This window comes from Dendropsophus ebraccatus, chromosome 10 (assembly GCF_027789765.1).
Source record: "Dendropsophus ebraccatus isolate aDenEbr1 chromosome 10, aDenEbr1.pat, whole genome shotgun sequence".
NCBI lineage: Eukaryota > Metazoa > Chordata > Amphibia > Anura > Hylidae > Dendropsophus > Dendropsophus ebraccatus.
Window position 1 is genome coordinate 58346871 of NC_091463.1, and position 24133 is coordinate 58371003.

A 24133-nucleotide genomic window follows, 5' to 3' on the forward strand; every position below is an offset into this window, starting at 1 on the left:
TTTATCTGTAACAGGCTGGAGAAGCTTTTGACTTGAACTTCTTAGCAATGAATATAATCTGTGTCTTTAAGGCTTGGTTTACTTGTAGTATAAGTCAAAACCAGGATTGGGTCCAATATAGAAAAAAGAGCAAATCTTTTCATTTATAGTGTTTTTTTGTTGTTTTGTGTTGTATTTCTTCTTCGTTGGTTCCACTCCTGATTCTGGCTGAAAATACTGACCATAATAAATACCAAATACTTAACAAAAAACCATGTGTGAACCCACCCTCAGGCTAGTTTTACACAGGCATATTATATGGGCATTTTTTGCATTCGTAGTATTAATGCATCCCAGTCTGATGACCCAAACTGATGGCTGTTAGTTCAGATCATCACACCCCGTGGTTAGTCTGGGATTTGTGTCTGTAATATAAGTACAGAAATGTGCATGTAGTAATCTCATGTGATATCGGCCATAGACTGGTAGACAAGGCAAATAGCTGCATATCTGCAACTGACCACAATGACCCTTTCAGAGGTACCTGCATATTGGCATGTTGCACCACAGAAAAAGTGCCAGTAGCACAGACCTCAGTCCATCCTTAAAACTCTCCATTATCTTCTAGGGACCACCCCTCACATCCTCAGTAGCCCACCAAATTAGAAATAATCTGAATTACTTCTCCTTTATATCACAGGAACAGCATCAGTGCATGCCAGACTGGGTGGACATTAGAACTATATATGATATGTGAACTATATATGATGGGGCGGCCGGATGCCACCAGCGCCCCCTAGCTGTCGGCTCCTCATACAGTTGCTCGGACCGCCCACCTCTAGAAAAGTCCCTGGTACAAGCGGGAATCAAGACTTTATGAAAGTAACCCCCAGGTTATGGGATAACCTTCCTACCCCAGAGACAATAGGTCTATTTTTAAGGGGCACACAACCATTACAGACCTTCAGGAATATGTGATATATTCAGGACTAATCAACTGGGGTTGTTTAGCCCTATCCATTATTTTCTTCAGTGTATCTTCAGTATACTAAATAAGCCCAGTGACCCTGGGTCAGTAACGGTAAGAGCTTAACAGTCATGATTGTCAAGGATGTCTCGGGACATCTTAAAATATTGATCAGAGTCCTGGTTGGAGGGCTTGATTACTATGGACTTCTCAATCTCTTCAATGATGTGTAATGATGGTAAGTCTCCACTACATTCTCTGATTCCCTTGCCATCAGGCAAGAAAACAGCTGTATGTGATGTCTTCCTGTGGTAGCAAAGGAGGCCCATACCTTCAGACCTCTTCCCTTCCGCATCAAGTCTTGGAGTTACTGTAATTTACTCCACGTCATTCCTCCTGTGGAATTCCAAGCTCCAGGCACCTTTTCCTGTTACCCAGTCAAACAAATTGAATAGAGGAAAGATCAATAATCCGCAGTTCCCTCCCCTCAGCAGTATTTAGGCTTGTTGTTGGCCTCAATACTAATGTAAAAAAAAACAAAAAAACATGAAAAATAGTTGGAAATCCCAAAAAGACAATACCTCCATGCTTTGTTGTTTGTTCCTGATGTAATCTTTCCCTACCTCTTTCCTGTCTTTGTATCTCTTAAGACTCCAAGATAGCACACAGAGTGGAACAGACCTATATCCAATTCCTTAATAGCAATGTTGACATGAAAAGCAAAAGCCTAATTATCCTTTATATATGATCTTGTAAATCCTGTGAATGCTTTCTCTGCTGAAGATACTACAAGAATCCTCCAACAGTGTTCTTGAGCTGAGCTTATAAAATCTGGTTCATTGCAAAAGTCCTGTCTTGCATTACATTCCAATGTAGATTTCAGCCTTTGTTATGCTACATCCATTACTAGATGGATGGATAGAAGCTAGGGACTGGACAGAAAAGCGGCTTTGCTGTATCTGTAACATGTCAAGCAATGATATCCACTTTCTTTTTACAGATTTAGCATTAGGAGTGTAAGTATAATGGGTTAATAGGTAGTATCCGTACCCACACCTTTGCAAATGGTGGATGGTTTGGTCTTTTGACAGACCTTGCATTAGGTTCCAGAAATATAAGCAATGCCTCGAACGTCATAAGCAATGCCTCGAACGTCAAATATGTTAAAATCAGTTTGTGTAGAATTATGGTAATAACTAAATAGAACAGGGAAAAACTTCAAAAAGAAAAACAAAAGTTTTTGTTTAAAAAAAAAAAAAGCATCCCCTTCCCCAAAACCCTTATACCTGTCTATACATAATTGAGACATATGTAGTAACATACCTTACCTGGGTACCGGTTGGAAATATTGCTGAATATTTAAAGAAGTCCCACCAAATTAAAAAAAGGGGCTGCAGGAAAGTAATAAAGTAACTTACCTATCCTCATGCCCTGTAGCGCATTCCTGGGTGCCATTGACAGCTGCCTGTGTCCTGCAGCCTGACTCTTCCAGCTGATATGTCAAGTACCTGACTGAGCATTTGCCTGCTCAGCCAATCAGTGACTTGGGCTGACTGGCTGCGTGGACAATCACTCAGCAGGGCCGCAACGTTGCAGCTGGAAGAGTTTGGTATGCAGTTTCCAGACAAAAATGACTTTCGGTGGTGGTCAGAGGGACCCGGGAGTGGCACAGCAGAGGCACGAGGATGGTTGAGTTTAGGTTGTTTATTATTTTCCTGTACCCCTTGCCATTCCTTTTTTAAATTTGGTGGGACTTCTCCTTTACAACTGTTTTATATTAGTTACCAATGTAGTGTAACGCTATCTTCACATCCATACCATTGCATATTTGTCTGTAGACTAGTGGACTATGTTTGGCCCATTGAATTCAGTCCAGTGGCGGACATATCACTTGTTCAGCCTTATCAGCTGCACAAGGGCCCAGGCCCATAGAGGGGCCTGCCAAGCTCAGACTCAGTGTCAGCTCAGCATGGCACATGTCTGTAGTGAGCCTCCCGGGCAACTTCAGCACCTGGGAAGTGCGGGCCCCCTGCTCCTGGGGGGCCCACTTAGTCACTGGATGCCGTGGCCGTCCGGGGCTAGTTCTCCTCTTCTCTCTCCTCCTTGCTGCTGCTGACAGCCCCCTCCCCCTTCTGTACTCCACTGTCCGGCATACCTTGTGTGAGTAGGAGAGAGAGGATGTTATGACAGGGGCTGAAGGGATCCTGTAGGGTTATGGCTGCCAGAGACAGGACTGTGAAGAGGAGCAGCAGCAGCAGCTCTGACAGTTAGTGATTATTGTCAGTGTGTCTGTCAGGCTGCTGGAAGTTGAAAGATAGAGGGTGGACTGAGAGAAAGCACCCTTCCCCCTACCCCTCCATGCTATAAGTTTTATTGTAAGTTTATGCTTTTCTTTGCCAATAACTGTGCTCCCTTCCCCTTGCAGCATGGTTGATTTTCTCTTTCTGTTTCAATATTTTTTCAAGTTTTTAGTTTAACAAAAATTATGTGCAGAACATAGTTTGCTCATGGTTCCCAAAATATAACCTAAACATTAGTAATTGTGTGTGTGTGTGTATATATATATATAATATATATATATAAAAAAGCTTTAAAACCATAAACTGTAGCTGCTCAGAAGAATCCACATGACTGATATGTCAAAGTCTTGTCATATGTTTTGGTGGTCTTTACTGATCTGGTGGAAGGGAATGACCTTTTTCTCCTTGCATTTGAAGTTAAGGTCAAAGTTTTCTCTTAGTGCTTAGACTCTCTAGAAGAAACCAAGCACACATTACATCTGGGCATCCTCAACTCTATTTATTTTTTTGTTAATGATTAAAATTACTTTTAACATGAGAAAAATGGAAATCTGTCTCCAGTGGATGTACTTGGAACCCCTCCCATGTGCACTCATTCAAAGATGAAACCCAGGTCACTATGGCCATGTGGATTTTGTCATACTGCAGACCATGCTCGTAGAATTAATTTTTTAATAGTTCTGAAAATGTATCCCCTTCAGTCGCATTTTATGGTGAACACTCTGAACTACATCACAGATTAAGTGCTTGGGTAAGAGCCCTATTACACGGAAAGATTATCGTGCGAAAAAAATCTTTATCATTAGAATTTTGGCGATAATGTTTCCGTGTGTATGCAGGCAATGATCAAACGAATAACAAGAATTTGTTCGTATGTGGCTGATCACATCTTTTGAGTTGACCATAAAATCATTTGCAATTGGTTATTATTGGTGCAAATGAAAAATTGCTTTGTCTATTAGGACCCTAAGACTCCACTTACGACTACAGTCCTTTTCTTACTGTCTGCTTTGTTGGTGAGACAATGATAACATTACATATACAATTACTGTACGGTATGCCTCATGTATTGCTGTATTTCTGAAGCAATTGCTTTCAGTTATAGTTATAAAAAAAACAACAACAAAAAAACCTCTATGCAGAATATTTTGATGGAATTGGGAATCTATTGCATTAAAGGGGTAGTGCGGCGGTAAAGAATTATTGACAGAATAACACACATTACAAAGTTATACAACTTTGTTATGTATGTTATGTCTGTGAATGGCCCACCACCCCCACCCGTGTACCCGGAGGTGTGGTGCGCTATACATGTCACGTGCCGACTCGTCTCCGATCTTCAGTCTGCGATGTCTTCTTCGGGCGGCCGGGCCGAATCCCTCCGAGCGTCCTGAGTGCCGGCCGCCCTCTTCAGCATCATCGGCTGCTCAGCCTCGATTGGCTGAGCATAACTGTGTCCCAGCTGTCAGTGTTACTTGGTTGTAAGTTGTTCTTGCTAGATTGTCAATGCTCATTACATTTGCTTTCTTATAAGTGTTCTAGCAGGGAAAAATATATATATATTTTTAAGGGATTCAGATGCATTAAAAATAAAAATTATAAATAACTTACCTGATTCTCTCTCCCCCCCCTCCCCGCCATTCCTCTTCTTAATGCTTCTCAGTTATATGTTCATGCAGGGGATCAGGCAGGGAAGTATAAATTTTTTTTTTTTTTTTTTTTTTTTTTTTAACTTTAAGAGCGACTCTGTACCCACAATCTACCCCCTCAAAACCACTTGTACCTTCAGATAGCTGCTTTTAATCCAAGATCTGTCCTGGGGTCCGTTCGGCAGGTGATGCAGTTATTGTCCTAAAAGACAACTTTTAACCCCTTAATGACACAGGGCACATATTTACGGCCTGTGGCCGCCTCGGGGAGTTCAGAGGGGGGCTGAACCACCGCAGTCCCGGGTGCCGCAAGTAGCCCGATCGCTGTGCCCGCTAATAAAGTAATCAGATGCAGCTGTCAAAGTTGACAGCTGCATCTGATTACTTATGCAGCCCGATCGCTGGTGGTCTAGTGGCGGAGTGAAAGCAGCCGAAAGCAATAGAGTGCCTATCTCATCGATCTATGCTGTATTACTGTATGCAGCATAGATCAATGAGAGATCAGAGTGCTTATAGGGGGGCTTCTAGTATAAGTGTAAAAGGAAAAAAAAAAGTGTTATTAATAAAAAAAAAACTCCCCTAATAAGTTTGAATCACCCCCCTTTTCCCATGTTATAAATAAAAATAAATAAATAAACAAACATGTTTGGTATCGCCGCGTGCGTAATCTCCCGAACTATTAATGTATCTTGCACGGCAAACGAAAAAAAATTCCAAAGTGCAAATTTGCGCATTTTATGGTTGCTTCAAATCCAGAAAAATTGTAATAAAAAGCGATCAAAAAAATCAGTTTTACCCCAGAGCAAATGGCGCATAAACACATACCCCCTAAATAAACAAAATGCGTTCTTTTGTTTGTTTGTTTTTTTCAAATTCACTACACATTTGAATTTATTTTTTTTTTGTTGTTTTTCAGTGTACTTTATGAAAAAATTCAGTCTGTCATTGCAAAGTACGATTAGTGGCGCAAAACATAAGGGCTCATGTGGGTCCGTGTCTGCTGCCGACCGGGGTCTGCGCCGGATTGGCGCTGATCCCGGCTCTGCACTCAGTTGCAGCAGCTGAAAGCAATCTAGTGCCTATCTCATCGATCTATGCTGTATAACTATATACAGCATAATCATAGAACTATTAATTTATCACATTCCTGATCTCGCACAGTAAACGGCGTACGCGCCAAACAATCCCAAAGTCCAAATTTGCACATTTTTTGGTCACATCAAATTCAGAAAAAATGCAAGTGCTATGGCCTCGTAAGCACAAGGAGGAAAAAAGCGGAAGTGAAAAAATGCAAGTTGGCTCTGTCCTTAAGGGGTTAAACTTGCAGCCCCGTGCCCAACGGCCCTGGCTTACAGTATCTGTGCCCAAACTTTGCACCACCCCACCGTCCCTCCTCCCCACCCTCTTCATCATTAAGAATGCCATTGGAACATTTTCTTCTGTCTGAACACTGCACAGGTGTCTTAACGATCCAGCCCATGTTCAGTATTCACACAGCTGATGAATAGGAGACAATCTGCCTGGAGCATTCCTAATGATGAGGAGAGCGAGGAGGAGAGACAGAGGTTGTGCCAGCCTAATGCATACACAATCTAAGCCCCGGCCGTTGGGCACAGGGCTGCCAGTTTAAAAGTTAGTTTTTTAGGACAATAACGGCATCACCTGCCAAACAGACCCCAGGACAGATCTTGGATTAAAAGCAGCTATCTGAAGGTACAAGTGGTTTGTGGGGGTCAGATTGTGGGTACAGAGTTGCTTTAGAGTATATGATCGCTTAAAACATTCTTTGTACCAGAAAATTCTTTGTCATCACTTTCATGTTTCTTTTAAAGTGGTTGTCTGGCTTTCGGCATTTTTAACATATTGTTACTTGTGTATATAAGACAATAAACGTTGTATGCTTACCTCTCTGCGCTCCCTCGGTGTTCTGTTGTGGTGTCGCTGATGTCCTCTGCTGACTACAGCCGCCGCCACTTCTCACAGGTCTTCGGAATGACAGCTTGCTAATCCAAGCACTGACTAGTCAGGACAGCCGCGGCCAGTGATTGGGTGAGCAGACTGTCACTCCCAAAATGGGTTTGTCTCTGAAGTAGAGGGTCTGCAGTCAGTGGTGGAGACTGATTACTCCAGAGGAGTACACTGAGGGAGCGCGGACAGATGAGTATAACATGTTTATTATTTTATATGCACTAGCAGCAATATATTAAAAAAATTCCAAAACGGGACATCCTCTTTAATGCTAGCAGTGATAAAAAATATAGTAGTCTATCATGTTCATTAGAGGAGTGCTCCCCTACTCCCTCCATGACTCTTGCTTTTCCCCTCACCAGTGAATCATCGGTACATGCAGATACTCTGTAGTATTCCATCACTGCTGAGTGGCAGAGGAGACAAGACCCTTCTTGAAACAGTTGACTCCTAACTATGAGTCAGTTATATACTTTGGTCGTCAATATTCCTCGACAAAAGTGTTATGGGAATATTTGCTTTTTTCCCCCCTGCTACAATATATGCTTAATAATATAAGTTTGGAGGAGTAGGTCTGGTATGTGTAGGAAACTTTCTTCCAGCAAAATCTCCCTGTTCTAATTATTTCTAGGAATGTTTACATACATATTGTCATTGGAAGGTCTTTTATATACAGTGACTGTTCACATGGTACACCTTCCAGCTGTGCAGAGCTTCTATTAATAAGTTTCCTTTATGATCCTCATCACGCCTCCTCCACACTTAGGGTTTTCTTTGTTGCAAAAAAAAACAAAACAAAAAAACCCACACTGTTAATATTTATTCATATACTTTAAAAAAAAAAAAAAAAAAAAAATCTTGTAGGATTTTTTTTTTGTTCAATAGAGAACCCTAAGGGAAAATGCCACAAAAAAGACTATATGTAGAGCATGATAAGTTCTTACAAACAAAAAATAATTAATAATAGAGAACCAAAGCGCAAATAAAGAAACGCGGTACAAAATTATATATATATATATATATATATATATATATATATATATATATACACGTACGTACGTCTTGGATTACGAGCATAATTCGTTCCGGACCGTGCTTGTAATCCAAATGCACTCTTAAACCAAAGCAAATTTTCCCATAAGAAATCATAGAAATGCAGACAATTGGTTCCACACCCCAAAAATAATAATTTATTATTCTGAATAACATGTAGAACAAATGAAACAAACATTCAGAAACAGCAGAATATGTGATATTATAAGTTACTGTACAGTAATGGAGAGGATAGGAAACACAAGGGCGGACAGAGACTGCAGGGAGCATGAAGGAATGATCAGGGCAGATGTGGGCACATACATGCAGCGCTCTCTGTCCGGTGAGAGAGAGGTTACAGCTATGGAGAGATTACCCCCACAGTCCTGTCCCCTGATGTAAGCCCCAGCCTGAAGTGCATCTGCTATGATTTGGAACGTGAGGGAGACTTCCTGGGTCAGAGGACAGTGCTGTAGACCACCCTGTGAAGGCCATGCTTCTCCTCCACTCGCGCTCCCACCCAGTACAGGGAGCTCTTAAACCAAAGCAATGCTCTTAAACCAAGTCACAATTTTGAAAAACTGTGAGCTCTTAAACCAAAATGCTCTTAAACCAAGGTACCACCGTGTGTGTGTGTGTGTGTATATATATATTATATATAATATATATAATTTAATTTATTTATTTTTTTTGTTACTTGTGGCATGTTACGTCTGGACACCAGGAAAAATTTTTTAAAAATATGCAGTTTTTTAAAGGGGTACTCCACTTAAAAAAAAAAAATCTCCACCAATACTCTAAGCTTGTTTTATTGGGTTTCTATTACATGAATTGGGCTGTTTGTCTGCAGCACATCTTTAATTACATCCTGAGGGTAGGTTCACACTACGGATTCTGCGCGGATAAGTTCGGTTGAATTCCGTTGGTCGTACCCATTTGCAGCGGCGCGCATATCCGCTCATGCCATAGACTCCATTCTATGGCCAGGCTGATTCCGTCATCCGCCGAAAGAATAGACATGTCAGTTCTTTTGGAACGTGGAACAGGCCGACCATAGAATAGTGTCTATGACATGGGTGGATGTGCGCGCCGCTGTGAACAGGTACGAGCGGCGGAATCCACCGGAACTTCTCCGTACGGATTCCATAGTGTGAACCTACCCTTAAGCTGCAGAAAGTCCTCACTTCCTGGTCCACTCTGTCTTGGCTCCTCTCTCCTCCCCCTCCCTTCTGAGATCAAAGTCACATGATCTGTCTCATCTGTTAGGATAGCAGTGTCCATCAGATCCATACAATAGGTGAAGTCCCTAATATATCCAATATAGTCCTATTGAGCCCCATGTTACAGAAATGTATAATGAAGTATAGTATTTTTTGCTGCAAGAATAGAGTAGTACAGAGGCACTATTTTATCCAGAAAACCCTGATGCACACATCCCAACCAGGGTCCAAAATAACACACTTATGGTCTTGTAGGTTAAGTGGGGGTCTGTGGGTCCATTTAATGCATGTGCCAGGATCTTTTTTAGCACTTTTGTTAAATGGACCTTGCGGGACACTGCTTAAAGGGGTTGTCCAGCGAAAATCTTTTTCTTTCAAATCAACTGATGTCAGAAAGTTATATAGATTTGTAATTTACATGCATCTCTGGCTGAGACAGGAATTGTCCAGGAGGTTTTCTACGGGGATTCATATAAAACTAAGACAGAGTTCCTGTCTCGGCCAGAGATGTCAGCAGAGAGCACTGTGTCAGACTGAAAATAAAACATTTCCTGCATGACATACAGCAGCTAAAAAGTATGGGAAGACCTGAGATTTTTTAATAGAAAAAATTACAAATCTATATAACTTTCTCATATCACTTGATTTGAAAGAGCTTTTCGCTGGACAACCCCTTTAATGCAGTGTGAACCCAGCCTTAGGCCACACTTACTGTTTGTGTACTTTTAGCATGTCTATTGGCTAGGTAGGATACATAGGACTTTGTGTATTCCTACCACATACTGGATATTCTACCTTCCCACTTCCTCTGGCCTTTAAAGCAGTTAGCTGTCTAGAGTATGTTGGGTGGAATGAAAAATATTTCCTCTAAATTTAATTTCCCCTTTTAAAGTGAAGTGAAGGTAGTCTTGACGGCCTTCCTAAAGTAAACAGAGGCTGTGTAAACTCCAGTCTATCAGTCACTGCACATTCCTAGTTTGGGGAGGAAATGGTAAGGTGTTAGAATAAAATATACACTGTCTTTCTGGTTGCTGGTTTCCACCATAAGTTTGCAGTGTTACTTTTACATTTTTAGAAGGGATGTTTTATGAGCGCTAAAATTTCTAGTGTCTTGGTTCTTCTAACTGATCAGAAGGGAATATTACATGGACTTTGCAGTGAAATGAGTGACACTTTATTGGTGTACATTTAAAGGGGGTTCTTTGTATCGTCTGATGATTTTAAAGTGTTTTCATGACTTCCTAAAATCTTTAGTCAGTGCTCTTCATCTTTATAGGCATGCTGTTTCTTTGCGCCATATTTTTTATGATATAAGCCGCAGAACATCACTTGTATCACATTACAGTGACAACAAAGCAGCCCAGACAGACAGGGAAAATGGATTCATAGGAATCTCTAGTATGTTATGAAAGCCAGGGAATCCTCTAAAATTAAAGGGTTGTCTGATTCAGATAAACATTTCCTATATGACAAAATACAGTCATGTAAGGCCAGGTTCACACTGAGTATCTTTACTTTTTGAAAAATACTCTGAAAAGTATGTGGTGGAAATGCCAAGGGCAGCCTCAGATTCCTGCCACTTTTTAGTCATTTTCACTATGTATCTTGTCAGTTTTGGATGTAGATTAGCCCCAGTGGATTTGATTGAGTTAAGCTGGGTTCACACTGTGTCTTTCATATGCGTTCAACATATCCGTTGTTAATTGGTTACTTTTAACAGACAGAAAAATGTAGTCAAAAGAAGAGCCCATGGAGCCTCATCGAAGAGTCTCGAGACACAGGACTAGCCAGATATCCCTCTGGGAAGGACTCAACCAAGGGGTGGCTCGTTAAGGAAACCACCATATTAAGTGACCCTATAAGTCAATGTAATAACAAGGGAAAAACAAAGATCAGGTAACCATCCACATACAGCTGTTTTGGGGTGTTGTCCCTCATCAGTGTGGAGCAGGATTCTGGCTAGGTGGGAGCAATGCCTAGTAGAGCCATAAGAGAAACAGATCGCTGATCCCAGGGAGACCAGCCAAACAATAACACTGCCGGCTGCTAGTAAAAAAGCGCTCAATGCAGTGAAATCCTAAGAGCCCGTGGAGCCTCATCGAAGAGTCTCGAAACATAGGACTAGCCAGATATCCCTCCGGGAAGGACCCAGACAAGGGGTGGCTCCTGTAAGGAAACCACCATATTAAGTGACACTATAAGTCAATGTTAAGACAAGGGAAAAACCAAGGCCAGGTATCATCCACATACAGCTGTAGAAAAAGTAGTCAATGCTATTTTTCTGTAGGTTTAAATAAAAGGATCAGTTTTTGATTTGTGTGTGTTTTTTTTTTTTTTTTATTTAAATAATGGAAGTCAATGGAAAACAGAGCCAAACGGATGGTACACAGATGCATCCGTTTTTGCATCCATTTTTTTCCATAAAATGTATACGTTAAACAGATAGGGAAAAAAGCACTGTGAACCTAGCCTTACAGAACATACTGTAGTATGGTTTAAAAAAAGTGAATGTCCATCAAATTTGCTTGTTTGTCCAAATTTGAAATATGGGCCTAAAAATATACGCACTGTAGATTATTGTAGATAAACTACAGTGTGTATTGAATTTTATGCACCTAATACCATGTGCATGTTTTCAGAGAGGCCATGGCCTTGCAATATTGCCTGACCCCTCGTAAACATTCATCTGTCTGTCTTAGTGGTGTCTGTGAATATGATGGCCAAGGCAAAGCGGCTTGTTGGTGCTTTTTTTTCCATATATATATATATATATATCTCCAGCACTGGGAGAACATACCTCACCAGACTGTTTAGTCACACCTGTAACTTAGAGTATATTGAGCTAATTTCATTGGTTCCTTCATGAAACACTCTTTGTGATAAGACTGGAATCTGTGATTATCACGGTACTGGGCTTGTAGGACCACAGGGCATCTACTGTTTACCAGGCTCAAATAGCCTGATGTTGCTTGTCTGCAGCAGTCGTAGATGTTTAAACTGGAGCTGGAGGAATAGAGACCATGGAAACACCAGCATGGGATTAGTAAAGTTAATACTCAGCTTTTTTTTTTTTTCCCCGGATGACCAGCAGATCTACTGAAGGAAATCCAATGGATGATGTGTTGTCTGGTGGATTTCCCTGCAGCTTTCCATGAATTTGCTGCAAAAATCTTATTGCAGTAAATCCACTGCAGGAGAATTTACCCTTTTAGGGACTCCTTTTTAAAATAAGTAGCTATGACGTTGGCAAGTGGGCTTTTACAATTTTGATCAAGATCTGTACTTACTACCTCATGTTAGTTTTGTAAAGTCTGCTCAAAAGCAATAGATGATCAATGTATAACAATGTTTTTTTAAGAACCTGTAATTGGTTCCAAAGCCCCCAAGGTGTCAAGCTGAAATAGATAAATGGAGATGGGAAGGAAGGTGGGCCATACTATATCCAGGACGCATAATGAGGCCATTACAATCTGGCGGACCACAGTATTAACTGTGCAATCTAAGTGCAGTCAACATGATTTATATAAACAAACCCATCATACATCCTATAGAACGATAATATACATAAGTTTAGATGCGGTTTTTCAGGGTCTCTCTTGTGCACACCATTTTTTTTTTTCTTTTTTTTTTTTTCTTTTGAGTTTCACGTATTTTTTCCGTTACATTTTTGTGTTTCCTCTATTTATTACATGTGTTTATTGTATCCTGGAGAAGCCTTTTAAAGAAAAGCAAAAAAAAAAAAACCCACTACCTAGATAATTGTTTTGAAAAAAAACAAAACAAAAAACACAATGGACCCATAGAACACACCAAGTCAAAAATAAAACCCATTGCTGGTAGTGTGTTTAGCATTTCACGCAGGATTGTTGTACGGTGTATACATATTGAGAAATAGTTTATTAGACTCCTGACTTGTCATAAATCCCTTGTACTATTGTCACTTTTTTGTAGCTGGCGGTGAAGCAAATGCCAGAGGGATTATTATTTTACTGTATTCTGCTGGATTATTATGCGGACACATATTGTCGTTGTCTGTTATGTTATGTACATATTCATTATGTGCAGCATGAACGTTACACGTATTTCACACTTCACGTTTCGCAATCTATAATTATAATGTCTGTTGAGCGCAGTGAGAAGTTACTGTAGGCTTAGATTTATTCAGCCCTGGCTGCCATGGATTTGGTATGAATGGTCACATTATAATTGTCTAGAGGTGAATGGTCATTTTTATTATACTTGCACATATTATTATAACTTCTTTATAATGAATGGTTTCCTATTGTCATTGTTCATATGAAGGGATTATTCATATAAGTGATTAAGACATACACATTTCTATGTATTTTTATTGGCTTGTTATTGACCAGTACATGTGTTTTTACTTGTGCTTTGTGTACTTTGTGTATCCCTGGCTTTCTTATAATTAATTCCTGGGTATTTATTGGTTCTGGTAGTTCAGTACATATATCTGAACATGCTCATGGTATTTTTATTTACATGTAATAAATACAGTGGTGCCTTGGATTACGAGCATAATTCGTTCCGGGGCTGCGCTTGTAATCCAAATACACTCTTTAACCAAAGCAAATTTTCCCATAAGAAATCACAGAAATGTAGACAATTGCTTCCACATCCCAAAAATGATTTTTTTTTATATTCTACATTTTATTATTACATGTAGAACAGATGAAAATGCCAATGACAATGAAAAACAGCTGAATGCGTCATATTATAAGTTCCTGACAGTATAGCAATCAGCATGTGGAGTATAATGTATAGTAACTGCATAAGAATGAAGACACAGCTGCAGATCCCCATAATGCTGTAGCGTAGTACAACAAGTTAGAATAGAGCAGCAGGGCTGCTTTCAGAGTTCTGTGTGTTTCAGCATGGACCAGGAAGTGAGAATCACACAGCTGTGCAGAAGGACAGTGACAGAAACTTACCACAGCCGTGTGAATGGCGGAGCGTGAGTGCATGCAGATTATACCAGCAGTCTGTATAGCTGAATGTAAGTGCAGGCACATTATAATGGAATGGAGAGGATGGGAAACATCTTGCTTAGATGGTATACCTTACCAATCCACGCTCCAGGGCTGCTGCTGTGGTCCGCTTCTCCCCGGGTCCCGAGCACTCTAGCTTCAGAGACAGGCCGCTCTGAAGCTAGAGTGTGCGGGACCCGTAGAGAAGCAGACCGCAGCAGCAGCCCTGGAATGTGGATAGGTAATGTAGATCGTCAAGTCGCCGGCCGTGCACCGCTATTACACGTAGCGATGCACGTCGACGCCTGACAATTATAGGTTCTAACCTATATCAACGATCAGCCAATGACAACGATCATCGGCTGATCGTTGTCTTTATTACACTGAGTGATAAACGGCCGTTTCGGCCGATTATCGTTCCATGTAATAGTACCCTAAGACTCAGACTGTTTCCTACCAGACAGTGGTGAGTTGGGAGTAGCGCCACCACAACAATGAACTGTAAAGTGTTGTGCTCTAAAGCAGGGGCTAAGGCAAGTCTGTCTCGAAAATGGCAACGACTGTGGGACCTGGAGACACCACAGGAGGACATCAGGGGAATGTAGAGAGATATGGATAGGATGTTTTTGTTTTACTGTATATAAGGAAAGAAACGCACAAAGAGTTCTTAAATGTCCGATAACCCCTTTAACCACTACGGAGGCCCACTTACATGCTGAGGGATCTAGCTACCAACTGGAGGGCACCTACTTTTATACCCACCCACTCTTATTGTCTGGGGTACAAAGGGGGGGGGGGTGTCATTAATACTATGAATATGGACTTTATATATAGGAGGTAAAGGTACTGGAAATCTGGTGAGCCGAAGGGGGCATTTAAATGTTCCTTGTACAGCATAGTTCATATATACGGAAGATGTGCTGCGGAAAAGAATGCATCATGATTCATTATGATGCTGGGAGCTTCAAATCAGTTAAAATCTTCATGCTACTGTACTGACACAGGTAATATAATGTCTCAACATTTCCTGATAATATCCTTGGATGGGCAACTTTACTGTACAATAGTAAAATATGGGATCTAGGATACCAGGCTAATAAAGGGAAATGCAGTCACGGCCGCATTTACCACTAGGCACCTGTGGTCCGGTGCCTAGGGCAGCACCTTGCAGTGGGAAGAAAACAACTTTTTTTTTTTTTTTTTTTTTTTAGTCTCTCACATCACTTTCAGACTTACCAGTAAATCTGGTGTCTTTTCGAAGGGAGGGGGAGGAGGGGTGTGCTTATGGTGGTATTGGTCAGGTCTGGTATGCTGGTGTCATCCAGTTCCAGTAGCTGGAGCTATAACCTACCAATCCTGTGGTGAGAATTCCTTCTGACAATATGCAGACTGCTCTAATCATTGATTACCAGGATTATTAGCAATACGCCCAATAAAATCATGATGCTAATTGGTAAATGAAGATGGGGCGTCTTCAGGTTTAGTGCCTAGGGCAGCAGCTGGTAATACAGCCCTGAGTTCAGTGCCTTGGTATCGCTATTGTATTGAGTTTTTGGTTAGTCCATTAGACTTGTGGCTATATGCTCACTAGAACTATGGACTTGGAATAATTTAGGATCTTTATGCTCTGTATATCTTCATTTTGGAGTACTCCATCTTGCTGTGATATTTTGGTCCTGTGTGTGGAATATTTTAAACTCCATTCTGTGTAGTTTTATATATTGTGTGATTCAACAATTATCAAAGTTTTTTTTTTTTTTTTTTTTTTGTTTGTATTAACATTAGATATGTACTGACACAGCCACGTGGCGGAACTTTCAGGCTCTGAGCGCCACAGAAGAAAGACTACGTGTATAGGTGTATAGCTACCCTTAGGGTGCCTTCACACCTACCGACTCGCAGCGTTAATAACGCTGCGAGTCGGCTAGGTCCTGGCAGATCACTGTCAGTACATACACGCAGCGGTCTGAATGACCGCTGCGTGTATGTAAATCTGCCGGCCGCTTAACCCCTTGTGATGCCGGCCGCCTCCCGCTCCGCTCTGTATACATTACCTCCTCGCTCCACGGGTCCCGGCGTCCTGCTCTCCCGCCCGGCCAATCAGTGGCTGCGGCAGGGCAACACACTGATTGGCCGGGCGCAAGAGCAGGACGCCGAGACCCCGTGGAGCGAGGAGGTAATGTATACAGAGCGGAGCAGGAGGCAGACGGCCGGCAAGGGGTTAAGCGGCCGGCAGATTTACATACACGCAGCGGTCGTTCAGACCGCTGCGTGTATGTACTGACAGTGATCTGCCAGGACCTAGCCGACTCGCAGCGTTATTAACGCTGCGAGTCGGTAGGTGTGAAGGCACCCTTAAACTGATTTGGAGCTCCTGGCATCATAATGAATTGCGATACCAGGAGCTCCATTAATCTGTTCCATGCACAGACCTTTATCACAGAACGTGTGAATGCCCTCTAAGATGTTTGTGCACCAAACTTGGTAGAGATCAGAGATCATTCAAAATGACACCTCGATCACCTCCGGCAGATGATTGGGGTCTATGGATAAATGTTTTGGCAGAAGTTTGCCAAACACATACGGATAGGGTGTGTAAAACATTTTACTTCTAGGCTATGTTCCCACATAGTATTTTTGGTCAGTATTTTGCAACCAAACCAGGTCTTGGTTTTGGTTGCAAAATACTGAGCAAAAATACTGTGTTGGAACATAGCCCAAAAGGGTTAAATGTTCCCAATCCACTGGCTAGTGGATAAGTCAGATCACAGAGGGGGCGACTCTTTGAGCCATTTCCATAAACTAAGCATTAAAAAAAATCTGTTCTGCAACTGGTACAAGCCGATGCAAACTTAGGGCCCTATTCCACCGGACGATAATCGTTAGCATAATTGTTAACGATTAACGATCTCAAACGACCGCTATTGCGAAAGACCTGAAAACGTTCACTCATTTCCATGGAACGATAATCGTTACTTATGATCGTAATTGCGATCGTTTCTTTTTCCGTATTTATTCGCTATTGCGTTCGTATCTATTGCGAACGACCGAACGATGTCTTATTTAATGCGAACGATTTGCGAACGAGCAACGATAAAAATAGGTCCAGGTCTTATAAAGCGATCAACGATTTCTCGTTCGGTCGTTAATCGTTAACTGCATTTCAACCGAACGATTATCGTTTAGATTCGAACGATTTAACGATAATCTGAACGATAATCGTCCGGTGGAATAGGGCCCTTACACAAAAGAACATCAGGAAAAAAATTCTTAAAAAGCTTCTAATTTCCAATTGTTTCAAGTTAAAAATGTAACTTTTTTAAAGTCTGAAGAAAAGTAGGAAGAGGATCACAACAGGATGTAGACATGTAACATGAACCTATTCTAAGAGATGGGATGCAACCAGAAGTCCTGTCCTGTTTGCTCACTTTTTCAGCTAGGAAGCAGGAAGGAGCTGACAAATTGGCCCACTAAGCCTCAGATCAGGTCCCATAATTTCTGCACTTTTTAACAAGAGCAGATATGTCTGTATTTTTTTTTTTTACTTATTAGTGACCTAAAATAAAATATTAATATCCTTTGGTGAATAAGTTATCCCTCCTACGTCCTGGGATTGTGTGGAATGTTAGAGTATTGCAAACAATGAGATTTCTTTCTTTCTTAAACAAAGGCACTTTCCCACCATCGGTATTGCTGTGCAAATGCTTAGTTGAAATCATGTGTTTGCAATCCAGAGAAATCTTCATTAAAATCCATCTGTTGAAATTGGCCTAAATTCTAATAGCTTTGTGGCAGAACAACCTCTCCTTCAGATTACCTTAGGGATACTTGCCTTGAGGCAAAGCTGTCAAGCTGTTTCTGGGGTTGTGCACTTGGGATACTGTTTTCCCAGCAGAGTGAGAGGGAATGAGAATGGGGAAGGGGAGGCTACTTGGATCATCCATGTATGGAATAAGCACAGCCTCCTTACTCCCAGCCGGAGATCATGCTCTGCCTGTTAGCTGGGACTGGTGTCTCCGCACATTCTAGGTGTTCTATGTGTGGGGATTTACAGAATTGGATTGTGAGGACTTCTACTGTTTCTTCCAGCCAGAGCTCAGGACACCGCAGGGAAGACCATGCAATAGGTGGATTGTAGCAGTCCGACAATGTCTGCATTGTATAGTTGTCTGAAAGGTAAAAAGTAAGTCTGTCCTGCATTCTTTGTTCCTTTGTTGCTTCTGTCTTTAGATGCTGCCTTCCACAAACAGACTCGAAGAAGAAAAGCAGGTTTCCTTTCAGCTGATTCCCTTTAAACAGTAGGATCAAGTGGCAAAATTTAGATTGCTATTTGATATGAGATATGTATGTATGTTGTACTATGTATCGCCAGAGAGCGACATCACATCTCAGCAGATTTTTGGCAATTACCTTTAGTGTCGGCATGCTTACCTTTTTATAGAGTAGTTTTTTCAGTTTCCTGCTCTAGTATCTGTCCTGGTCTTCATGTTATGGGATTGACAGGACTGAAGTGCTGACTGATTTATTGCCCTCCAAGCATATGGTATGTGAGAGAACAGTTCTTGGCCCCAAATGTATCTATGATGAGATTAATAAACTTAAATGTTGACTGAACTTTCTATAAAAAAAATAAGTAAAAGAAAAATCAGTTATATATGATAAAAGCATATAACCATTTCCAATAGGAGGAACATCTGTATCGACTACTGTGCGGAGTACAACTCCCCTTAGATATCAGTATACTTCCATTATTTTAGGTCATTGATGTATTTGAATTGTTTATCTCCTGACATAATTGCTGTCCCTTGATAGTAAACTAATATAATGGGTGCATAAAGTAGAATATATTTTATGCAATGACTATCACCCAGATGACAGGCTTGGAGTTTTGTTCCTTCACTCTCCCTATGTCTCAGCATAGCCATACTAAGTTTTGCAAAAGCTTTTTTTGAGTTTCGATACTAAGAAACACTTGGCTCTAGTAAAAGCTAATGCAGGCATGTGGTGCTAGCCAAGAGGCTCTATCTTTCCCTTATTCTGCTGCCACAGGTTTCCTTAAAATCCATAGATAGTATTCCGACTAGAGTCTTTCATAATTACTCCGTGTAATATGTTGTATGGAGGCTGAGAATCTGAGCTTGAACTTGAGAAATTCTTGGCATGAACACAGAGTTGCAGAGTAAAACAAGATAGAAAGACGTTTCAAATAATTTGCACACCTTACCTTATAGGCTGAATCTTATTAACCCAAAAATGTTGGCAGGAAACATCTGCGGCTTGATAATTTGGAACAGATCCACTCCTGGTCTTCTGGGATTGGTTAGGGAGATTCATTTCTGCCCAAGTGAAAGTATGTAAACTTTGCTGCAAGAAGGGAGGGTTCCTGTAGGTGTCTTATAAAATGTGCCAACATGAAGGAAGCTGAGAGTAGGTAGAGAGGAGCGTATGCCAAGCGCCCACTACAGACAAACTTCTAGAATTCAGTCAGATCTTAGAATAAAGCATCTTTTATGGACAGTTGAGAGTTTCACTGTGTTGCTTTCTAGTCACAGTTCAGACTGTGTTCATCTGCATCTGAGCCTCTATCACAAATTCCATCATATTTGACAGTAAAAATACTGTGCTCATTTTTTTTTTTTTTTTTTTTTTTTTTGGTCAAAACTGCAGATACCTTAAAGGAAATTGATTAACCCCTTTTGTTGTGTAATAGGGTCTATAATGCAATGGATCAAAATATTTGACATGTCTGTCTTTATATTATATTTTATAATCTAATGTCTTGGTAGAGAAGGAAAAAATCCATGTGACCATACATGCAGCTCTTCTGTTATTCCTGTATTAGGGATGATAATACTAATAATAATCCCCTTTCTCAGGGGCCTTATAACTGTAATATTATAAAATGTTTTTAAGGCCAGATTCACACGCAACAAAAACCGCTGCGGATCCCTTGCCTGTTTAGTTTCTATAAGAATACATATTCGTCGTATGTTAGTGACATCCAGTATCTGAGGATCCGGTACGTGTGAATCTGGCGGAAGGATTCTTCATAGGATTCGTCCATGTGTAGTTACCATGACTATGATGTGCATGCATTAAGCTTACCAGGTACAAGCAGTGTTATTATATGATGTGCATGCATTAAGCTTACCAGGTACAAGCAGTGTTATTATATTAAGTATAAACTCCAATAATGTCTCCTGAATGTAAATTGATGGATAAATGGCTTCTCATCAGTGTAACTTCTATGTGAATTTGGAGTTATGTTTTATAAATGTTACAATTAATGTTTGAAAGTAGGATGTGTCATTGTGTGTGAATGATGACGTGCCCTCCCTGTGGGCTGACCCAGGAGGGGGAGGAGTCTCCTTTAAACTCAGCCCAGTACTGAAGTGTATAAAAATAATTGTCCATTTCCACTATGGCAACACAAGTTTGGGAAGCAAGCCGTTTGGGTTTGTGTATATTATCTACCCATGTCCCTGACAACAGGCAAAGGACTCTACCAAAGGACCGCTAAGTATTAGATATTTGTTTCTTTTCCTATTTTTTTTTTTTTATTGTGTTTTCACAATCTATGTATGTCCTTTATTTGTAACTTTAAGCACTCCTATCTTTTGTTTAGTAAACCTGAAAACGTTAATAGTTTTGCCTTGATTCCCTAAAGAACCTAGACATTTTTATACAGTATAAGGTGTTGCTTTGTATAGGTTATCTATTGGACTTCTATACTGGAATTTGGTATTAGGGGGTAGGTTGTGTGGTATGGAAAATAATCTTGTAGTTATTCACTCTGATCCCTTAGCCTCATAATGGGCTAACTTTAGAAAATAAAAAAAGGGAAAAAAAAAAAAAAAAAAAAATATATATATATATAATTTATTACACACTCTTGACAGGATCACATCATTTGCAGGGCTTGATGGTCAAAGATCACCTTCGCCTTCTCTTTGCACAGTCACAGAGCCTGCCTAGAACACTCTCCCATAGAGGTTAATGAACATCAGTTCACAGATTACTTTGCTGTAAAGTATATTCTTGTATGCAGTTATCAGGGTCTCTGGCAACCACCCGTACAATTATGATGTATAGAAAATTAGTTTCTGATCTGTTTTATTTTTTTCATCATTCTATATAAGCATCTGGTTCTAATCCGTAATGGCGACAGATTTCTCTTAACTTTATTTTTAAATAAATCAGAAGGCACATAACTGCTTTAGTTTAGTATCTTTTGCATAATGATCAGCAGTGAGAGTTCTAACCTCCATCAGAAATGAGAGCATTCAGTATCGACTTCACCTTTTACTTTACAAATAGGCTGGCATTCTGACTTGCTTTAGCCCACATGGACCACCTTCCAATGCCTCGACTTGACCACCAGCAATGTAAAGCATTGCTTCAACAAACGCTCAAAGAGGACTTTAAGTTCTAATATTATAGGGAACCAATCAGCATATTTGTGGCGGTTCAGTAAGAGAGCTGTGACTAGTAGAGAAGAACGAATAGTGAAATAATCGAAAATTCAAAATTTGATTCGAATAGCCCCCAATAGTCGTATATTCGATTGAATATTGAATCCCATTATAGTCTATGGGAGAAAAAAAACTCTTTGAAATCAATATTCGACCACTTGGAGGTCACCAAGTCCACAATGAAACCTCAGGAAATGATGCCAACACCTCTGGAATGCATCTGGAACACCCAGGGGAAGCATTCCTGAGTGTATCTAACTTTTGGGGGTCCCTTCTTACCCAAGGGCCTTATTACACGGAACGATTATAGTTTGCTAACTATTGTTTGCTAATCGTTCGCTGTAATTCCACATTCGTTCCGCATTTGTTCACTTTTTGTTTAGTGTAATTGGACATTGTTCATTGATTTGCTGGGATCAGATGGAATAAACGATCACTGAACTAACAACTATAGTTCGGTGAACAATTTCAGGTTAATGGTAAACAATCTTGTTTGCAATCGTTGGTCGGTAAATGTTAAAAATAGGACCCTGAACACACTGGGGGAGATTTAGCAAAGGGTGTAAAATGTACATTCGTGCAAACGGTCTACAGCAACCAATCACAGCTCAGCTTTCAGCTCTGCTGAAAGAAAAGAGCTGTAATTGGTTGTTATGGGCAGTTTGCACCAGTCTAAATTTTACATCCTTTGATAAATTTCCCCTCCACTGTCTCAAAACACCTTCTAAATCTCTGTTTTCCATACTTTTAGTCCTAACAAGGGTTTTGGGGGTCCCTTCCTACCTAACTTCATATAAAAGCTTTCTCTCCCTGGTATACAGTCTCTCCCTCTCTAGCTCCAACCAGCAAGTGACACAAATCTGAAATCGCCTTTTCGTCTACTCAGGAGGTGACGTAGTTTAGCCAATCATAGTTAAAGCTTTTTTTCAAAGTCCTACCTATTCCTAGTGCCTCACCCCCCGCATGTTTATTGGCTGGAAAAAACTGCCAGGGGGGTGGGAGGGCGAATCAAATTTTTACAGCATTTCGAATATTCAAACGAAAACAAATAGCTTGAATAGCTATTTGATCAAATACTATTCACTAATCACTAGTGGCTAGGACCCTACCCCGATGACTAGTCACGGCTCTCTTCCTGAGCCACACGTCTGATTTAAAGATCATTTTGCAAAGAAATAAGACCAAGGCACCCACAACCCCCGGTATGGTATGAGATGTGCTAGCAACACATGGATGGATGAGCCTGACAATGGATTTTGCTGAAATAATATGTGAGGGCAGGGCCATCCTTAAGCCACTGGCAAACAGGATGTGAATGTTACCCTGGAGGCTACTTTCTGTTGGTAAAGCCAGAGAGACACAGCGTCCAGCTGGACAAAGACCACAGGACATTACATCCTAAGAGGACCTTACCTCTTCGTTGTTGCTTACATGACTTTGTGGCAGAAGTGAGCGCTATAAAGCAACTTTAAACTTGTACTGTGATGACACCATTGAGGTTCTGGGATTTGAAATTTTAATTTGGCATTCCTAATGATGAAGAGGGTGGGGAGGAGGGATGGAGGGGTGGTGCAAAGTTAGGGCACAGATACTCCCGTTGGACACGGGGCTGCAAGTTTAAAGGTATTTTTTTAGGACAATAACAGCATCACCTGTCGAACAGACCCCAGGACAGATCTTGGATTAAAAGCAGCTATCCGAAGGTACAAGTGGTTTGGGGGGGGGGGTCAAATTGTGGGTACAGAGTCACTTTAACTAAAGAAACAAAGACCAGCCTTGGAAGGTCCATCATATGTAAGTCTGAGCACTTACATAAAAGTATATTGGTTTTAAAAAAAGACAACCACCATCAGTAAACCAAGAAAGTGAGAAGGAGGGGGTGTATATTATTTTATACAGTGGTGCCTTGGATTACGAGCATAATTCGTTCCGGGACCATGCTTGTAATGCAAATCCGCTCTTAAACCAAAACAAAATTTCCCATAAGAAATCATAGAAATGCAAACAATTGGTTCCACACCCCAAAAATTATTTATTATTCTGAATAACAGGTAAATATAATGAAACAAACAGAAACAGCAGAATATGTGATATTATAAGTTACTGTACAGTAATGAGGAGGATGGGAAACACAAGGGCAGAGAGAGACTGCAGGGAGCATGAAGGAATGAGCAGGGCAGATGCGAGCACAGTATAACAGCACTCTCTGTCCAGAGAGAGAGGGATTACCGCTATGAAGAGATTACCCCACAGTCCTGTCCCCTGATGTAAGCCCCAGCCTGGAGTGGATCTGCTATGATTTGGAAGGTGAGGGAGACTTCCTGGGTCGGAGTACAGTGCTGTAGACCCCACTATGCAGACCATGCCCCTCCCCCATTCGGCTCCCACCCAGTCCAGGGAGCTCTTAAACCAAAGCAATGCTCTTAAACCAAGTCACAATTTTTAAAAACTGTGAGCTCTTAAACCAAAACGCTCTTAAACCAAGTTACTCTTAAACCAAGGTAACACTGTACTTCTTTTTATACGTTAATGTTTTTTTGCTTCAAGAACTTGTCTAAACC

At 40.8% G+C, this 24133-nt stretch overlaps 1 protein-coding gene across 10 annotated transcripts in view; it reads left to right on the plus strand.

Annotated features, from left to right (window-relative positions):
- KIAA1210 (KIAA1210 ortholog) overlaps positions 1-24133 on the plus strand; it is a 101842-nt gene that overhangs the window by 22556 nt on the left and 55153 nt on the right. For 3 of the 10 annotated variants that reach the window (XM_069942885.1, XM_069942889.1, XM_069942890.1), the window contains exon 1: positions 18087-18283. The exons of 3 other annotated variants lie outside the window; for them this stretch is intronic. Coding sequence is in view for 3 of the 7 variants with exons in the window: in XM_069942889.1 (XP_069798990.1) it covers positions 18249-18283 (35 nt within the window). In the remaining 4 variants the exon portion in view is untranslated. Of the gene's footprint in view, positions 1-18086; positions 18284-20601; positions 20621-24133 lie in introns of those variants that run through there. 4 more of the 10 variants (XM_069942884.1, XM_069942892.1, XM_069942894.1 and 1 more) reach the window with 2 other exon arrangements.